The sequence below is a fragment of the Silurus aristotelis genome, assembly GCF_946808225.1.
Source record: "Silurus aristotelis genome assembly, chromosome: 12".
NCBI lineage: Eukaryota > Metazoa > Chordata > Actinopteri > Siluriformes > Siluridae > Silurus > Silurus aristotelis.
The window spans coordinates 27,718,529-27,737,371 of NC_139585.1; the positions used below are offsets into that span (position 1 = coordinate 27,718,529).

At 41.6% G+C, this 18,843-nt stretch overlaps 1 protein-coding gene across 1 annotated transcript in view; it reads right to left on the minus strand.

The window, feature by feature from the left end:
- heatr1 (HEAT repeat containing 1) overlaps nt 1-16,045 on the minus strand; it is a 35,874-nt gene extending 19,829 nt beyond the window's left edge. The window contains exons 1-19 of the mRNA XM_083557055.1: nt 15,906-16,045; nt 15,394-15,555; nt 12,534-12,750; nt 12,230-12,371; nt 11,392-11,493; nt 11,160-11,306; nt 9,600-9,811; nt 8,701-8,831; nt 7,952-8,057; nt 7,738-7,842; nt 7,251-7,368; nt 6,990-7,097; nt 6,694-6,789; nt 6,114-6,202; nt 5,779-5,990; nt 5,469-5,590; nt 5,160-5,351; nt 3,730-3,898; nt 3,472-3,620 (exon numbers count right to left, since the gene is read on the minus strand). Coding sequence (XP_083413181.1) covers nt 3,472-3,620; nt 3,730-3,898; nt 5,160-5,351; nt 5,469-5,590; nt 5,779-5,990; nt 6,114-6,202; nt 6,694-6,789; nt 6,990-7,097; nt 7,251-7,368; nt 7,738-7,842; nt 7,952-8,057; nt 8,701-8,831; nt 9,600-9,811; nt 11,160-11,306; nt 11,392-11,493; nt 12,230-12,371; nt 12,534-12,750; nt 15,394-15,535 — 2,559 coding nt within the window. The 5' untranslated portion in view covers nt 15,536-15,555; nt 15,906-16,045. The remainder of the gene's footprint in view (nt 1-3,471; nt 3,621-3,729; nt 3,899-5,159; nt 5,352-5,468; nt 5,591-5,778; nt 5,991-6,113; nt 6,203-6,693; nt 6,790-6,989; nt 7,098-7,250; nt 7,369-7,737; nt 7,843-7,951; nt 8,058-8,700; nt 8,832-9,599; nt 9,812-11,159; nt 11,307-11,391; nt 11,494-12,229; nt 12,372-12,533; nt 12,751-15,393; nt 15,556-15,905) is intronic.
- Nucleotides 16,046-18,843: the final 2,798 nt, after the last annotated feature.

Below are 18,843 nucleotides of genomic sequence, written 5' to 3' on the forward strand. Positions count from 1 at the left end.
AAGATAGAACTTTTTGGCCTTAATTCTAAGCGGTATGTGTGGAGAAAACCAGGCACTGCTCATCACCTGTCCAATACAGTCCCAACAGTGAAGCATGGTGGTGGCAGCATCATGCTGTGGGGGTGTTTTTCAGCTGCAGGGACAGGGCGACTGGTTGCAATTCGAGGGAAAGATTAATGCGGCCAAGTACAGGGATATCCTGGACAAAAACCTTCTCCAGAGTGCTCTGGACCTCAGACTGGGCTGAAGGTTTACCTTCCAACAAGACAATGACCCTAAGCACACAGCTAAAATAACGAAGGAGTGGCTTCACAACAACCCTGTGACTGTTCTTGAATGGCCCAGCCAGAGCCCTGACTTAAACCCAATTGAGCATCTCTGGAGAGACCTAAAAATGGCTGTCCACCAACATTTACCATCCAACCTGACAGAACTGGAGAGGATCTGCAAGGAGGAATGGCAGAGGATCCCCAAATCCAGGTGTGAAAGAAAGATCTTTTTCTTTCTCAAAAAGACTCCTGGCTGTATTAGATCAAAAGGGGGCTTCTACTAAATACTGAGCAAAGGGTCTGAATTCTTAGGACCATGTGATATTTCAGTTTTTCTTTTTTAATAAATCGGCAACAATGTCAACATTTCTGTGTTTTTCTGTCAGTATGGGGTGCTATGTGTACATTCATGAGGAAAATAAATTAACTTAAATGATTTTAGCAAATGGCTGCAATATAACAAAGAGTGAAAAATTTAAGGGGGTCTGAATACTTTCCGTACCCACTGTGTATGTATGCGTGTGTGTGTGTGTGTGTGTGTGTGTGTATATATATATATATATATATAAATAAATATATATATTAAAAAAAAAGCATTTAATGGGCAATACCTTATTAGATCTGCAAAACCTTCATATTTTAACGGATCACTAATGTTTATATTTTTTATACTTTATTATATTTAATTTTTATACACCTTAAAGACTGAAACTTTATTTTGTTGTACCTTGTGCAATGACAAAAGAGAAATCTACCAACCCACCATACCTACCTATCTACCTTCCTTACCAACCCACAATACGTACCTACCCCACCTTCCTTACCAACCCACCATACCTACCTACCTTACCTTCCTTACCAACCCACCAAACCTACCTATCTACCTTCCTTACCAACCCACCATACCTACCTACCTTACCTTCCTTACCAACCCACCATACCTACCTACCTTACCTTCCTTACCAACCCACCAAACCTACCTATCTACCTTCCTTACCAACCCACCATACCTACCTACCTTACCTTCCTTACCAACCCACCAAACCTACCTATCTACCTTCCTTACCAACCCACCATACCTACCTACCTACCTTCCTTACCAACCCACCAAACCTACCTATCTCCCTTCCTTACCAACCCACCATACTTACCTATCTACCTTCCTTACCAACCCACCATACCTACCTACCTTACCTTCCTTACCAACCCACCAAACCTACCTATCTACCTTCCTTACCAACCCACCATACCTATCTACCTTCCTTACCAACCCACAATACCTACCTACCTTACCTTCCTTACCAACCCACCATACCTACCTACCTTACCTTCCTTACCAACCCACCATACCTACCTATCTACCTTCCTTACCAACCCACCATACCTACCTACCTACCTACCTTACCTTCCTTACCAACCCACCATACCTACCTACCTTACCTTCCTTACCAACCCACCAAACCTACCTATCTACCTTCCTTACCAACCCACCATACCTACCTACCTACCTTCCTTACCAACCCACCATACCTACCTACCTACCTTCCTTACCAACCCACCATACCTACCTATCTACCTTCCTTACCAACCCACCATACCTACCTATCTACCTTCCTTACCAACCCACCATACCTACCTATCTACCTTCCTTACCAACCCACCATACCTACCTACCTTACCTTCCTTACCAACCCACCATACCTACCTACCTTACCTTCCTTACCAACCCACCATACCTACCTATCTTACCTTACTTACCAACCCACCAAACCTACCTATCTACCTTCCTTACCAACCCACCAAACCTACCTACCTACCTTCCTTACCAACCCACGATACCTACCTATCTACCTTCCTTACCAACCCACCATACCTACCTTCCTTACCAACCCACCATACCTACCTATCTAACTTCCTTACCAACCCACCATACCTACCTACCTACCTTCCTTACCAACCCACCATACCTACCTACCTACCTTCCTTACCAACCCACCATACCTACCTACCTTCCTTACCAACCCACCATACCTACCTACCTACCTTCCTTACCAACCCACCATACCTTCCTACCTTACCTTCCTTACCAACCCACCATACCTACCTACCTTACCTTCCCTACCAACCCACCATACCTACCTACCTTACCTTCCTTACCAACCCACCATACCTACCTACCTTACCTTCCTTACCAACCCACCATACCTACCTATCTACCTTCCTTACCAACCCACCATACCTACCTACCTTACCTTCCTTAACTAGCTACCTAACCTACCTACCTTCCTCTTCTTAACTTCCTACCTTAACTTCTTTATCTACCTACTTAACCTACCCACTGCATTTCGTTGCTGTGTACCTGTACTATCTATCTATCTATCTATCTATCTATCTATCTATCTATCTATCTATCTATCTATCTATCTATCTATCTATCTATCTATCTATCTATCTATCTATCTATCTAATCTAATCTAATCTAATCTAATCTAATCTAATCATACCTTCATTAAGTACCCACTTAATCTTCCTAACCCACCTGCCTACGGCTGATGCCCTTATCCAGAGCAACTTACAATGATATTTATTTATTTATTTATACAGCTAAACTGTTGAGGATTAGGGACCGTGCTCAAGGGCCCAGCAGTGGCAGCATTGTGGTGATGTGATTTGAACTCAACCTTCGGATCAGAAGTGCACTGAGCTCCTCCTGCCACTTGCCCTATTGAATATTTAAAAAGAGCAGAGAGTAGCAGTGAAAAGAGCCGAGGAGCTTTTTGGGGTCAGTGCAGAAGAAGAGTTGTACTAAAGTTCTACTGTCACTGAATTACTGGACTTTTCCGTGTAGCACTTTTTCCCCCACATATCATATGCGTGTGCTGTAGTCCACCTCAAAACACTGACAGAAGAGCCATTTCATATATCTGATATTTGTTACTGCCAATATTTAGTTTATTAGATTAGATTTATTCATTTTAACGTCCATAGCAAATTTGTTTATTCAATATCAGATACAATGCTCTTTTTGTGATACACTGTTATGTTGATGGCAGTTTTGGACCATTGCCACACACACACTCCTTCCAAAACCAAAACTACTGTCTACGTCTGCTTGAGTGGTGTGTTTTGGGTGATTATAAAACTCTATGAGGATTTGAGTGAAGTGTTGCTTCAAGCACAATGTTAAAACTTAAATAAGTACCTCAAATAAGGAATGCAAGAGGGCTCGAAAACTGAAGGTCAAGGGTCCCTGACTAGCCCCAGACACCGCGGTGTCAAACAGGTGGCACAGCAGCTGGAGGTAACAGCAGGTATTCATGTCGAGCTTCTCAGGGTTCCACCAGAGTTCATCTGAAACACAAATAACAATCCTGGATGAATGTCCGAGGCCAAAACACCATCTCACGCAGTTTTCACAATTTTACAAAAGCGAGATTTGATCAAAATCACTCAACTCTACCTTTAAATGTAGCCTTGGGACATTTGAGGTTATTGATGAAGTGTTGGAGGAGAGAGAGGACCAACAAGCTGTATTTCTTTTCCGTATTTTCTCCCATGTGCATTTCGAGTAAAAAGTCTGCAAGCACCTCATACATGGCCTGAGGGGTTTCGTCCTGGTCCACATACAGCTGCAACAATACACATTTCCCGGTCAGACACTCAAAAACACTCAAACGAGAAGGAAAACGCTTACATTTATATCGGCCAAGTGTCACGGTAACATTGACAAAGTTAAAAAAAAACAGCCGTTAAAAACGATCTCCGTTTCCATTGCAGATTTAGATTTTTGTTCAAAAACTATTATTGCTTACTGTTTGTGGATTAACAGCAGGGAAATCGAATGTAGTCTATTATAAAGAAAAAGCATACCAGTTTAAACTGAAGGGGGTTAAATACTTTCCAAAACCACCCTAAATCAATGTATTAAAATATAATTCTGGCCTCAGAGCAGCTTGTGTGGCCCGATTTCTAAAACGTTTGAATGCTCTAATAAAAATAATGCCAAGTCAGCAAAACTGAGTGAATCAATCGAAGGTTATATTACATCCCCGAACTAATAATGAACAGACCAGCTGAGCGAATCTGTTCGGGTAATAAATAGAGAGAGGGTAATATTGATGAAACATGATATTTCCTAACATTTGTTCTGTGTATTAATATAATGTAATGTACAATAAATAGAATACTTAAATAATAAATATGATCATGAAAATTGATTAACAGGACAGTTGCATAGGTTTATCAGGAAGTGGTTCATGGCTTACATACTGTGAAAAGAAATGTATTTGTTTATGTTGAATACATATACAGACTCAGACTGGAATTTTTAAATGACTTTTTCCTCAATAAATATCTATTTTTTTCATTTCTGAAGAAAACAAGCTTTTTAAAACTGCTCTAACGTGTCACTATAAAACGTTCTTTCAGCTTCTCCCGTTAGGGGGCGCCACAGCGGATCCTCCGCATTTTGGCAGGTTTTTACGCTGGATGCACTTCCTAACGCAACCCTCCCCATTTATCCGGGCTTGGGACCGGCACTGAGAGTGGCTGGGGTCGGTTCCCTGACCGGGGATCGAACCCGGGCCGCAGCGGTGAAAGCGCCGCATCTTAACCACTAGACCACCAGGGGACACTATGATGTGTGCAAAAAACAAACAAACAAAAAAAAAAAACAATCGTTTTCAGAACCACGTACAGAAGAAAATGTTAAAAGTTCTCTTGCGGAAAAGCTTTAAAAGACTATATAAATAAAAATAAAAAATACAAATCTAAAAAAAATAAACCACTAAAGATTTTGCCATTTTTACTTCCTATTTTCTACCCGTATTATTTAAATTACAATATCACGTTTTTCTCTGTGCGTGTGTACGTATGAAGCAGTGTCGAGACCTCAGTCTGTAGCGTGTTGAGTTCTTTCAGTGATGGTTTAAGCAGTCTGAAGAGTATCTGAGCTGTGTGGAGGTGTGTGCTCTCATTCAGAGAATCCAGAGTCTGGAGAAGAGCACAAATCAACACCACGAACGCTGCCCTCTCTCGCTCTCCAGAACCCTGCTTGGCCAGCAACGCACACACACGCTCGATCTGTATCACAAAGACAAAAGCAAATAGGAGAAAGTCAGAAAGATCTCCTCAGGATCCTAAATAACAAACTCAATATAACGAGAATATTCGCAACCATTCCTCTAGACTGATACTCACAGCATTGCGTTTAGTGGACGGATCCATGCGGGCCAGGTTTTTAGTCAGAGTGCTGATGAGCATCTGATTGGCCACTCGGATAACATCTGAAGGTGGAGTTTTCTTCAGCACCCCCTGTAACACTGTAACACCAAAAACACACCATGCTCGGTCAAAAGGTTCAGAATTTAACAAACATTTCTATATCAGTTACTAGAGATTAGAATGTAACAGAGTCAGGAAGAGAGTGTGTGTGTGTGTGCGTGTGTGTGTGTGTGTGTGTGCGCGTGTGTGTGTGTGTGTGTGTGTGTGCGTGTGTGTGTGTATATACCGTCAACCCAGCCCTGGGTGAGCGGATGCTGGGATAGAAGATGCGTCTCAGCGACACACAATGCCAGTTTCAGTTCTGCTGACTCAGGTGCTGGATTTGTTATTAGCAGGAAGGGTAACAGCTCGCAGCTAATTTGGGCTCTGAGATCAGGATTCGCTTCCCTGATGGGCAGGTCATCAAGTACTCGAACCGCCTCCTTTAATACTGAGTTCCTGTCATAGCATCATTCACAGAGATTAGTTCATCCAGAAGGTGTACAAAGGAAAATAATACACACCTGGACGGCACTGATGAGGCGTATAAAGTGGAAAAGTAGCGTTACTTTGGGTACGCACCAGTGCTCAGAATCCGACGGCTGGACGCGGTGTAGAAGAGAAATCAAACAAGGAATCGTGTCTTCTAAATCCATGCGTCCGAGATACAACTAGCAAACATTAGAAAATATACCCAATGAGAGTTGATGTGGAAAAGGAGCAACCGTGTTAAGATTTAAAAGCAGAGCTTTTCCTCATGTACCCTGATATACGAGTGAAAGAATTAGGAGCAAAAACTCAGGTTTAACATCAAAGTGTTGCACATGTATTATCCAAATTGAGTAGCTCATGCTAAAGAATTGCTATAAAAACAACAAAAAAATATTATTTTAAATATTATAGTAAATATATCATCTAATGCTGAATAATCCAGCGTGCATTTCTGTTTGACTATTTTTGGTAAAAATATAAATAAATGGTGAAATGAAAACCTTCAAAACAACACACATTTATTCACGATGTGAAGAAAAAATAAATAAAAAATTATATATATATATATTTGTGACTAAATGTGTAAATGTTTCCATTAATAAAATAACTATGAATACATGTATGCAGCATGGTTTATTAGCACTCATAGGTATTCAGCATGTCCTCCTACCCGCATTGCCGACAGAGCTGACAGCACGACATCAGGCACATCATCCTTCAACCTCTCAAGCAAAGCATCCTTCAGGAATGCCTCATCAAAGCCCTCCTTAAAGTAGACATACAAACGTGCAAATTAGAATAAAATCAATTTTCATAAAAAAAAAAAAAATAAAAATGCTCACACAAGACCCTGTAAACGGCTTAGACGTTACCAAAGTGTACGTTCTTTCTGAACACAGCAGTATTTCCTCATGCAGTGATTCATCTCAGCCATCTAGCGAGCACTAATGTTAACGCTGCACGTACCTGTCCGGAGGTGAGAATCTCTTTCATGTATTCTATAGCCATGGTCCTCACAGCAGACACGGGGTGTTTAAGACTGAGGATCAGAGAGGTGTCGGAGTTTGCCAGAACCTACACGACATACAGCAGATATTACAGTCAGAACAATATAAACTACCTACAGCAGAATTCTAGTACACAATAGATACAATTTTAGTATAAAATTATTTTCACTAAAAATATTTTTATATGCCGAAGGAAAAGACACGATGCTGCTCTGCATACCTGGTGTTTGCCACAGCACAAGGTAAGCGAGAGGAACTGATGGAGGAGGTTCTTCTGCTGAGCTGAGCCCATCTCACCCACAAAACCCACCAGGACGGCATCCAGAGCTTCAGGATACCTGCAACACAGTAGGAGTTCAAGACAACTTTAGACAAAAGAAAGCCGAGGTGACAAGTGAAGCTCTGTACCACATTCTGTAACTCACACAGATGCCTGCAGCAGTGACGGACCAAACACAGAGAAATATAAAGTGTAGAATAAAAAAACAAACTGCTCTCATGGCTTGCTAGGATTTCTAAAGCCTCTCGTGCATATACTCAAAAACTACTTAAAACAATGTTTATATTTGGATAGAAAACTACAAGATCAGTATTATGTACATACTCAACATCTAAACTACAGTAAGATCAAGTACATGCAAAAATGACCCTGAAGAGCATTCAGAGCTTTTACGCATCCCAGTTATTGGCGACAGGTGAAAACGTACTTGTTCTCAAAGAGCCTGACAATCCCTTGGACCTTCTGATTAAAAGAGGAGAGCTTGTCTGATCCGAGCTCTGCCCCACAGCACATGTATCCCTCAAGGAGAAGTCTGCAAAGACCAACAAATGCTTATTATTAGTCTGCAGTGTTCAGAATCCAGAGCGCTCTCCATGCAGCACATCATGATGTCATGGATTCAAGCCATCGAAACTGATTACCGTGCCACCGTGTTCTCCAAGTCGGTGCTCAAGGGAAGGTTCTCAATGACTGATTTCAGGAGGCAGCAGTATGAAGCACCTTGTGAGTCTTCGTTTCCCAGGTCATCTGGTGGCAAGCAATCAGTCAAATTATTATTAATGACGAGAAAAAGACATAAATAAAATAAAATATAATATAAATTGCTGTTCTATACATTATACATTTACTGTGTAACTTCAATAGAAAATAAAAAATATGAGACAGAAATCTATAAAAAAAAAAAATGTATAGGACTTTATAGTGGCTTGTGATTTTAACATAAATGCTGTTGGGCAAAAAATGGATTTCATCTGGAAGCCAGAACAAAACTTCTGAATCCTTTCTGAAAAGTTTACCATCAACTAGACTTCACTACTTCCTGCATCAGGACTGATGTGTGTATTCATGTGAGCAGTGGTGTGAAGTATTTATGTAAACGTACTTCATTTCTGTGTTAAAGTATCTTTCTAGTTTTTACTCCACTACATTTTAATTTACAATAAACTTTTACTCAAGTCATATTGGAATTGTAATGGAGTACGTTTAGCAGTGAGGTATCTACACTTTCACTCAAGAATTCCAGGTACTCTTTATACCTTGTGCTCTTTTAATGCTTCCTGATCAACCTCGGCACACTTCTCAACCCAAGTGCTGGTACTATTTAGGAGTTTATCCGAAGGTAAGAACATTTAAAAAATGTGTTTGAGAGTTTTATGACTTTTAAACAAACCATTTTGTGTGATGACCACATTAGTGAGCTTTGGCAGGAAGTAGTGCAGCAAAGGACTGATATCATAGGAGGCTGCAATACACTGCAAGGTGGACACCAGAGAGGGAACTTCACAGAGGTACTGAAATGTCCTGGGTGGAGAAGAACAAAAAGACATTGCAGATTAAAATCAATACACAAACAGACCAAAAATGTTGAAAACTAAAAGGAAATCCCTGAGAAATGGTTACCGAGTAGTGATGGAACGCACCGTTACCGAGTAGTGATGGAACGCACCGTTACCGAGTAGTGATGGAACGCACCGTTACCGAGTAGTGATGGAACGCACCGTTACCGAGTAGTGATGGAACGCACCGTTACCGAGTAGTGATGGAACGCACCGTTACCGAGTAGTGATGGAACGCACCGTTACCGAGTAGTGATGGAACGCACCGTTACCGAGTAGTGATGGAACGCACCGTTACCGAGTAGTGATGGAACGCACCGTTACCGAGTAGTGATGGAACGCACCGTTACCGAGTAGTGATGGAACGCACCGTTACCGAGTAGTGATGGAACGCACCGTTACCGAGTAGTGATGGAACGCACCGTTACCGAGTAGTGATAGAACGCACCGTTACCGAGTAGTGATAGAACGCACCGTTACCGAGTAGTGATAGAACGCACCGTTACCGAGTAGTGATAGAACGCACCGTTACCGAGTAGTGATAGAACGCACCGTTACCGAGTAGTGATAGAACGCACCGTTACCGAGTAGTGATAGAACGCACCGTTACCGAGTAGTGATAGAACGCACCGTTACCGAGTAGTGATAAAACACACTAATATCAGGAGTAGTCCTTGTATTAATGCACCAGATAAAACAAAAATACAAATCTGGCAGCAAGAACAACACTCACTTTTGTCCGATGACACTTTTCTTCTGGTTCTGGAGAAGGATAATGAGGCACGACAAGCCTTCAGACGTCAGCACTGGAGCTCTAGTCACTGACCTACTCACTTGTCGTGCCAGTGAGTCCAGCAGCTCCGGCTGCATCACAACCTTCACCGCAAGCTGGCACACAATCATATATGTGGCAGCTTTGTAATCCAAAAGCTCAGATTTCAGGCCCTGCAAAAAAGAAAACACATGCTGATGTCATCTACATTTTTTCTTGTGCTCGGAGGAAAAGCTTGTTTTTATGTCAAATATTTTCCTGCAGCAAATACAGTTTTTAAAGTCTCAATGCTGTCTGTCTGTGATTTATAATCAACCCTTCAAGAGTGCAGAAAATAAACATATGCAGTGTAATATTCTGCTCCACATGAAATACTGTAATATCTTCATATTTGAAACAATGTGTATGGTATAAAGTACAGCATTCTGAAACCATCCTGCTAATGAACTCTGCCTCGAGCCAGAAGATGGGGGTGGTGTCTGTTACCTCCTCTGCTCTCCTCGGATGTTCTCAGTCGTGTTCTATAGGTTGTTTTAACGTTTACATGCTTTGTCCTGGTATGTCACATGAAGCTTCATCATTCTGAACTGGAGCAAAATGACTCCAGAATATGCTTCTTTTTCTTTCAGTCCTGATCGCAGCCATGCACTCGATCTCATTTTAAACCTACACTGAGTGCTTTGATTGAGTGAGTGAACGCCGCCATGATAAGTGGTGGTACAGTGGAAGATATGGTTCCCATTGACATTCCTATTTAAGTATTATAAATATTTATATACTTCATAGAGTATTAATATTATAATAATATTCTAAACTCACTTGGTAAAAATACAAAACAAAAAAAGAACGGATCGTTACTTCTATTTCAGGATTGATCCTTTTGATACAATGCCAGTATGGAAAATATCGATACGTCAGGATCCATCCCCAATATAGGGTATTAGGTTAATATCCCTAACTGTAGGTTATAAGATATGGTATATATAGTATTATACAGTATAAATGTGCAAAGACGCACATGTCAGAAGATAACATGCTCAAATAACATGATACACATATATAAATGCCGGTATGATAGAGTATATGGAGAATAAATATGGGTTATGGATGGTGCAAAGATGCCTGGTGGATGAAGCAGTGCAATAAACACAGAACCAGAGCAGGATAAATGTTATAATAGAACTCAAGTGTCAACTTCATAAGAATTCAAGCATAAATCCGTTTCCAAACATTGAAGCTTCAACACTAATTTAAATGCACAAAGAAAATGTAAAAGATGCCACACTATGCTCTCGGGTTTCTGAACGTTCCAGAGAGCCAAAGATTTATCAGAGAGGCCAAACAATATGTGCAGGAGTGTACTGTTAATAAAATATTCTCCACACAAACAAGTTTCTCTTTAAAAAACTATACTGAAATGACTCACTACAGGCATGTGTTAAGTTTAAAAAAAACAAAAAAAAAAACAAAAAACAAAACAGGTGCCAAGAATTACGAAGCTGAAGTAAGATCTGAACTCACCAGTTGTAGATAAGGAAGTAACTTCGCTATGATAGAATCCGTGACTTTCTCCACTGCCTCCAGTGAGGGAACAATGGTCGCCGAATAAAAGGAAAAAATCACTCGCAGCTGTGCACATTTTCCGTCGTGAACAGACTGTGCATAGGCCTAAAGAAACAGCACCGTTACCCAATGAATCAGGCGACAGATCAGAGCACATCAGATCAGATGTCACACGGGTTAGACGTGTTACCTCAACCGACTTTGTCACCAAGGTGCAGATGAAATCCATGAAACCCAGATCTTTATAACAGTGAGTCAGGAGAGTCCCTCTCGCCAAAGGTACTCCAGGTTTCTGTGGAGCAGAGAGAGAGAGAGAGAGAGAGAGAGAGAGAGAAAGAGACAGACAGACAGACAGACAGACAGAGAGAGACACAGACAGACAGACAGACAGACAGAGAGAGAGAGAGAGAGAGAGAGAGAGAGAGAGAGAGAGAGAGAGAGAGAGAGAGAGAGAGAGAGAGAGAGAGAGAGAATAATCAGCACAGATAATTGATAGCTGGAACTATCCATAAACAAAATTTTTCCAGGCTTCAGGTCCTCTGTCATTACATGAGTGGCCTCTAGAGGCGAATCACTGATGCCACAGGCTCTGTATTGTTTTTGTTACTTTGAATTATCAAATTTATTAATTTAATTAGTTTTATCATAAAGTTCAGTACTCTTTTACAGGGAGTGTTATGATTTTTTTTTTTATCTATTTAAAAAACTATCGGTTGATTAATCGGTGTGATCAAGTGCGATCCACTATCTATCTGACCTCTACTGATTACACAATGCTGCCAGACTATTTCAGAACTGCATGCAGTTCACTTGTTCGGAAGGCAAAATTATGAAATGCCTGGATGATCCGTACACTCCAATACCTGCTTTTAATTATGGCTATAAAAGTGTGAATAACTTTCTTCATACTTCTAATCATCAAACACAAAGTGCGTGTCTTTCAACATACAGTCCGTTAACATGTCAACATACAACAATTTCAACATACAGTCGTCGTCTCCCCCCCCCATGGTTTTACAACCGTATACCTGAAGCGCATGTAGCCAGTGCCACTTGTGTGTGGGATCCGGGATCTTCAAAAGCTGAATGACTCGTACAAACACTTTGGTCTCGTGAAACGGCAACACACAAGCAATCAGACTGTCCTGGTTGTACAAGTGAATGTGGAACCTGAAATACAATCAGAGAAAAAAAAGAGTGTCTGTCTAGCTGTGCTTTCAAACAGGAGGCAACCAACCAACAAGAACATACAAATAACAAACAGCAGACAGTCGAGACCACGTGCAATAATTCATGAGAAAACTAGTGAAGATGATATAAGTGATACAGCACCTGTGTACGAGCCATTCCAGACACTTGAGTGCAGGCTTGAGCAGGAAGTATGGAGACAGACGGGTGAGGAACAGCGAGATGTCCTTGTCTAGTTTCTGGTTAACCTCCTTGGACTGCACACTGCGCTCAAGGCTTACTGAAGCCTGGCTGAAGAGCGTTTCCTGAAACTCTGCGAACGCTGGCTCAATACCCAGCAGCTCATCGAGCCCTGTACAACCTGCACAATGGATATACATATATAATGTGTATGCATTTCATATATCAGAATTATATCCGTCACATTAAATAAGTTCTTAGTGTTTTCTACTGAAGAATCTTCAGGGGATTTTTCTGCCAAATTTCCCTCGGCTTTGAATTTCACCTCAATTCAAATCCGTCTTTAAATCAGTGGATAAACAGACACAAACAAGCATTCCAGACCATGTGTGTGTGTGTATATGAGTGTTTTAAATATATTTTAAATTATAATATAAAGCTATTTGAAAAGTGCAAAGGAAAACAAATGAGCGTTTAAAATTCAAATATTAAAAATTCATATTCATTGTTCAGTCACCTATTAAACTCCATACATCACGTTCTGTAGGTGGTGTGTGTATAGTTAGGTAGATGAGCTTTGGGTGGATAGGTGTGTGTGAAGTGGGTTAGGTAGGTGTGTGTAGGTGTGTGTGTTTATGAGGATGAGGGGGTGAATAGGCATGTGTGTGAAAGGGGTTAGGTAGTTGTGTGTGTAGATGTGTTCATGAGGGTAAGGGGTGGATGTGAAGGGGGTTAGGTAGTTGTGTGTGTATGGGGGTGGGTGTGTTCATGAGGGTTGGGGGGTGGATGGGCGTGTGTGTAGGTGTGTTTATGTGTGTAGGGGTGTGGGTGGATGGGTAGGTAGTTGTGTGATTGTGAGGGTGGGGGTGGATGGGCGTGTGTGTAGGTGTGTTTATGTGTGTAGGGGTGTGGGTGGATGGGTAGGTAGTTGTGTGATTGTGAGGGTGGGGGTGGATGGGCGTGTGTGTAGGTGTGTTTATGTGTGTAGGGGTGTGGGTGGATGGGTAGGTAGTTGTGTGATTGTGAGGGTGGGGGTGGATGGGGGTGGATGGGCGTGTGTGTAGGTGTGTTTATGTGTGTAGGGGTGTGGGTGGACGGGTAGGTAGTTGTGTGTTTGTGGGGGGTAGGGGGTGGATGGGCGTGGGGGGTGGGGGTGGATGGGTAGGTAGTTGTGTGTTTGTGAGGGTGGGGGTGGATGGGCGTGTGTGTAGGTGTGTTTATGTATGCAGGGGTGTGGGTGGATGGGTAGGTAGTTGTGTGTTTGTGAGGGTGGATGGGCGTGTAGGTGTGTTTATGTGTGTAGGGGTGGGGGTGGATGGGTAGGTAGTTGTGTGTTTGTGAGGGTGGATGGGCGTGTGTGTGGGTGTGTAGGTGTGTTTATGTGTGTAGGGGTGTGGGTGGATGGGTAGGTAGTTGTGTGTTTGTGAGGGTGGGGGTGGATGGGCGTGTGTGTGGGTGTGTAGGGGTGTGGGTGGATGGGTAGGTAGTTGTGTGTTTGTGAGGGTGGATGGGTGTGTAGGTGTGTTTATGTGTGTAGGGGTGTGGGTGGATGGGTAGGTAGTTGTGTGTTTGTGAGGGTGGGGGTGGATGGGCGTGTGTGTGGGTGTGTAGGTGTGTTTATGTGTGTAGGGGTGTGGGTGGATGGGTAGGTAGTTGTGTGTTTGTGAGGGTGGGGGTGGATGGGCGTGTGTGTGGGTGTGTAGGTGTGTTTATGTGTGTAGGGGTGTGGGTGGATGGGTAGGTAGTTGTGTGTTTGTGAGGGTGGATGGGCGTGTGTGTGGGGGGGTGGATGGGCGTGTGTGTGGGTGTGTAGGGGTGTGGGTGGATGGGTAGGTAGTTGTGTGTTTGTGAGGGTGGGGGTGGATGGGCGTGTGTGTGGGTGTGTAGGGGTGTGGGTGGATGGGTAGGTAGTTGTGTGTTTGTGAGGGTGGATGGGCGTGTAGGTGTGTTTATGTGTGTAGGGGTGTGGGTGGATGGGTAGGTAGTTGTGTGTTTGTGAGGGTGGGGGTGGATGGGCGTGTGTGTGGGTGTGTAGGTGTGTTTATGTGTGTAGGGGTGTGGGTGGATGGGTAGGTAGTTGTGTGTTTGTGAGGGTGGGGGTGGATGGGCGTGTGTGTGGGTGTGTAGGTGTGTTTATGTGTGTAGGGGTGTGGGTGGATGGGTAGGTAGTTGTGTGTTTGTGAGGGTGGGGGTGGATGGGCGTGTGTGTGGGTGTGTAGGTGTGTTTATGTGTGTAGGGGTGTGGGTGGATGGGTAGGTAGTTGTGTGTTTGTGAGGGTGGGGGTGGATGGGCGTGTGTGTGGGTGTGTAGGTGTGTTTATGTGTGTAGGGGTGTGGGTGGATGGGTAGGTAGTTGTGTGTTTGTGAGGGTGGATGGGCGTGTGTGTGGGGGTGGATGGGCGTGTGTGTGGGTGTGTAGGGGTGTGGGTGGATGGGTAGGTAGTTGTGTGTTTGTGAGGGTGGGGGTGGATGGGCGTGTGTGTGGGTGTGTAGGGGTGTGGGTGGATGGGTAGGTAGTTGTGTGTTTGTGAGGGTGGATGGGCGTGTAGGTGTGTTTATGTGTGTAGGGGTGTGGGTGGATGGGTAGGTAGTTGTGTGTTTGTGAGGGTGGGGGTGGATGGGCGTGTGTGTGGGTGTGTAGGTGTGTTTATGTGTGTAGGGGTGTGGGTGGATGGGTAGGTAGTTGTGTGTTTGTGAGGGTGGGGGTGGATGGGCGTGTGTGTGGGTGTGTAGGTGTGTTTATGTGTGTAGGGGTGTGGGTGGATGGGTAGGTAGTTGTGTGTTTGTGAGGGTGGGGGTGGATAGGTGTGTTTCAGATTTATACCCAGGGCATAGATCGTGCTTCTGTCCATGCTGGCAGCATCTTTAGGGTTAAAGAGGACCGAGGCGACCCGGCTCCGGCTCAGCAGACTCGGGTCACTCTGCGGCAAAGCCAGCCGCTTCAACTGGTGCGCTAATGACGTCATCTTCACTGCTTCCTGTAGGTCTGAATTCAATAATCCAGTTATTTGTACAGCGGTTTTTTTTAAACAATGGACAATGTCTCAAATCAGCTTTTCACAAATAAAGCAGTAATAAAAACGTGTATAATGTACAATAATATTCGGATTTGAATATGATGTGCACCACACTACAAGAGTTCACGTGGATAAAACGATAAAACATCTCATTAGACCACATCTGTCCAGCTGTGTGTATTTTGTAGATCTGTAATATGAATGCTCTATCTTTGGGTTGTTCTTTAGCTAACAATAATACAGATCTAAATGATAAAAAAAAAAAAACACTAGTTATTTAGTATTTCATTGCAAAAAACAACAACTCCTGAGCACTTACCTCACTGTAAACTCTCACATGTGCTTCTGGAGCGCACACTTCTTCCACAGTCCTGCAATCAGAGCTGTAATTCCCTCCAACACCCCCTAGTGGTGTGGCGCGGAGTGGAGTAGAATCCATTACAACGTGCTTCAGTAAACACGAAATCCTCACAAAACTCACAATTAGCACAATAATCGTTTTCTTCTGTTCATATGAAAACTAATAAACATTTTTGTGTGTAATCTATTGAACTTTTTTCACACGAAGATGCCAAAATGAAGCTTTTTTCCTTTTTTATTTAGTTGATCAGTTTCATTTAGTTATTCATTTTATTAAAATATCTTGTTTTTTTCTTGTATTCATAGTCCTTTGCCATTTTTTGATCAAGAGTTCGAAAAAGTATTTGTGTGTACACACTCAAAACACCTTTCCACGAGTGTAGTTACTAATCCACAATCACTTGTATTGTTAGACGTCCCCTCTGTCCATGATTTCTACTGCACTATTGTTATCTATTGTTGGTTTTTGTGGTAGAATTGTAACCTCACACAATTGTAATTATTGTGTCTTTGTTATAAAAGTTCACAATTAAATCTTTTGCCAGCATTAAGTGTACTATCTGCTCCTGAGGGTTTAATCAGGGTATTTTTTTTTTTTTTACATGAGGCCAAAATAGTTTCCTTTTTATTTACTTTATCATTCATATCGTTGAAGTATGTCGTTGATTTATTTTTGATGAATGTAGGAGGAGCTTAATGTTAAATACAGGTTCGTTTTTGGTAAAAAATCCGTTGCCCTCTTGTGTTTTTTTACAGACTAGAGGACACAAAGATGTTCAGAATTAATTTGTTCGATTTAGTCATTCATGGTATTAACCTCGAAAATGAAAACCGCATTTTTTCTTTTGCCATTTTTTGATCAAAAGCCTAATAAAGTATTCAGGCATGCGTTCAGAACACCTTTCAATGAGTGAAGTTACCAGATCCCAGTCACTTGTAGTGTTAGAGTTTCCCTCCTTCTATACGATTTATTGCACGGTGTTGGTTTTGTATAGTAGGTTTGTGATCCCATATGATTCTTATTGTCATAAGATTTTGTCTTATCATGTTTATGTTATTAAATCTATATTTTTCTGTGCTCTTGGTTACTGCATTTCATCTGATGCAAAAAATTAAGCTTTTTTCTTTTTATTCTTTTGGTTAGATGTTATATTAAGTTATTTATTTGTTTGTTTTTCCCAATTTTTTATGTTTTGTTGAATACAGACTAGTTTCTGATCTGTTGCCCTCTTTTAGTTGTCACAGACTAGAGCACTAAGATGTTCAATGTTTATTGGTTCTGTTTAGTCGTTCACTGTGTAAAACTTTAGGTATCCATAACCCTTTCGTCCCTACTCTATTTACACACACAATATATATATATATATATATGTATAAAACATTTTTAAGCTTTTTTTCTGTTTTTCCACTTTATCAGATAATATACAAACTTAGTTATTTCTCCAATTGTGTATGTTTTGTTGATTGTAGGAGCAGATTAATAACATTAAATACAGGCTAGTTTAGTCTAGATCAGGGGTCACCAACCTTTTTGAAACTGAGAGCTACATCTTGGGTACCGATCAATGTGATGGGCTACCAGTTTGATACACACAGTTTTCAGTTTGATCTGAAATAACAAATTTGCTCAATTTACCCTTTATTATGGTATTATTTCTCATAATAATTATCAACAATCATTTAACAAGGTAGGAAACTGCTATTTTTAGAAAAGGCCCGCAGGCTACTCATGTGGTCCTTGTGGGCTACCTGGTGGCCGCTGGCACCATGTTGGTGACCCCTGGTCTATATAGTCTAAGTTCAAATATCTAAAAGCTTATATAGCTTTAGAAAGTATAAGGAGTGTGTGTATGCACTAAGAACACCTTTCCATGAGTGAAGTTACCAGTTCCCAATCACTTGTAGTGTTAAACTTCCCCACCTTCCATTCTTTTTATTTCACTGTGTTGGGTTCTGTGGTAGGATTGTGCTCTCAGACATTTCCAATTGTCCTAAGTTTCTGTTTTATGTCTATGTAATTAAACTTCTCTATGTATTGCTATGGGCTACTGCAGTTTATAATTGAATGTACCGTCTGATCTTGAATGTTTAACCAGGGCAGTTTTTTTTCACAAGTCAAGTCAAGAAGCTTTTATTGTTCCTCCAAACATATATAGTGAAATGAGAAGTTTCTCCAGAACTCTGGTGCTACATAAACAACATGAAGCTACATAACATAACACAGAGATGAGGATCAAAAGTATGTGTCACATAAAGTGCATCGTGTGCAAACGCCAAATACCACTAAATTAAAACCCGAGTTCACTCATTTTATTTACAGAAACCCACTGCATATAAATTGGCCAACTGCTATTTGTTTATGAACTGATATTGAGAATGTGAGAATATTAGTACTGAGGATGTATTTTACTTAAATGCACAAAGAAAAACTTACTGAATCATGCAAATACATTAAAAGCATCAATTCCAGCCACATCTTTTGCAAATAACAGCAGCAAACATTTATAGACAATTAAAATTAGCAAGAAGATATAATATATGCTTATAAATGAAGCAACATTCAGCATAATATCAATAAGGCTCTGTCCATCCTTGGTTTAAACACAGGCTCTACTCTCCTGCACAATGCTAACCCACAAAACGCAACTGGAATCTGACTGGTATAAATTCAATTCAATTTAATTTTATTTATATTGCACTTTTAACAATGAACATTGTCCCAAAGCAGCTTTACACAGATAATGTGGTGATAAAAAAATGAATATGTTCTTTAGAAGTGTAAGTTTGTCCCTGATGAGTGAGCCGGTGGCGACTGTGGTGAAGGAAAAACTCCCAGAGATGGCATAAGGAAGAAACCTTGAAAGGAACCAGACTCAAGAGGGAACCAATCCTCATCT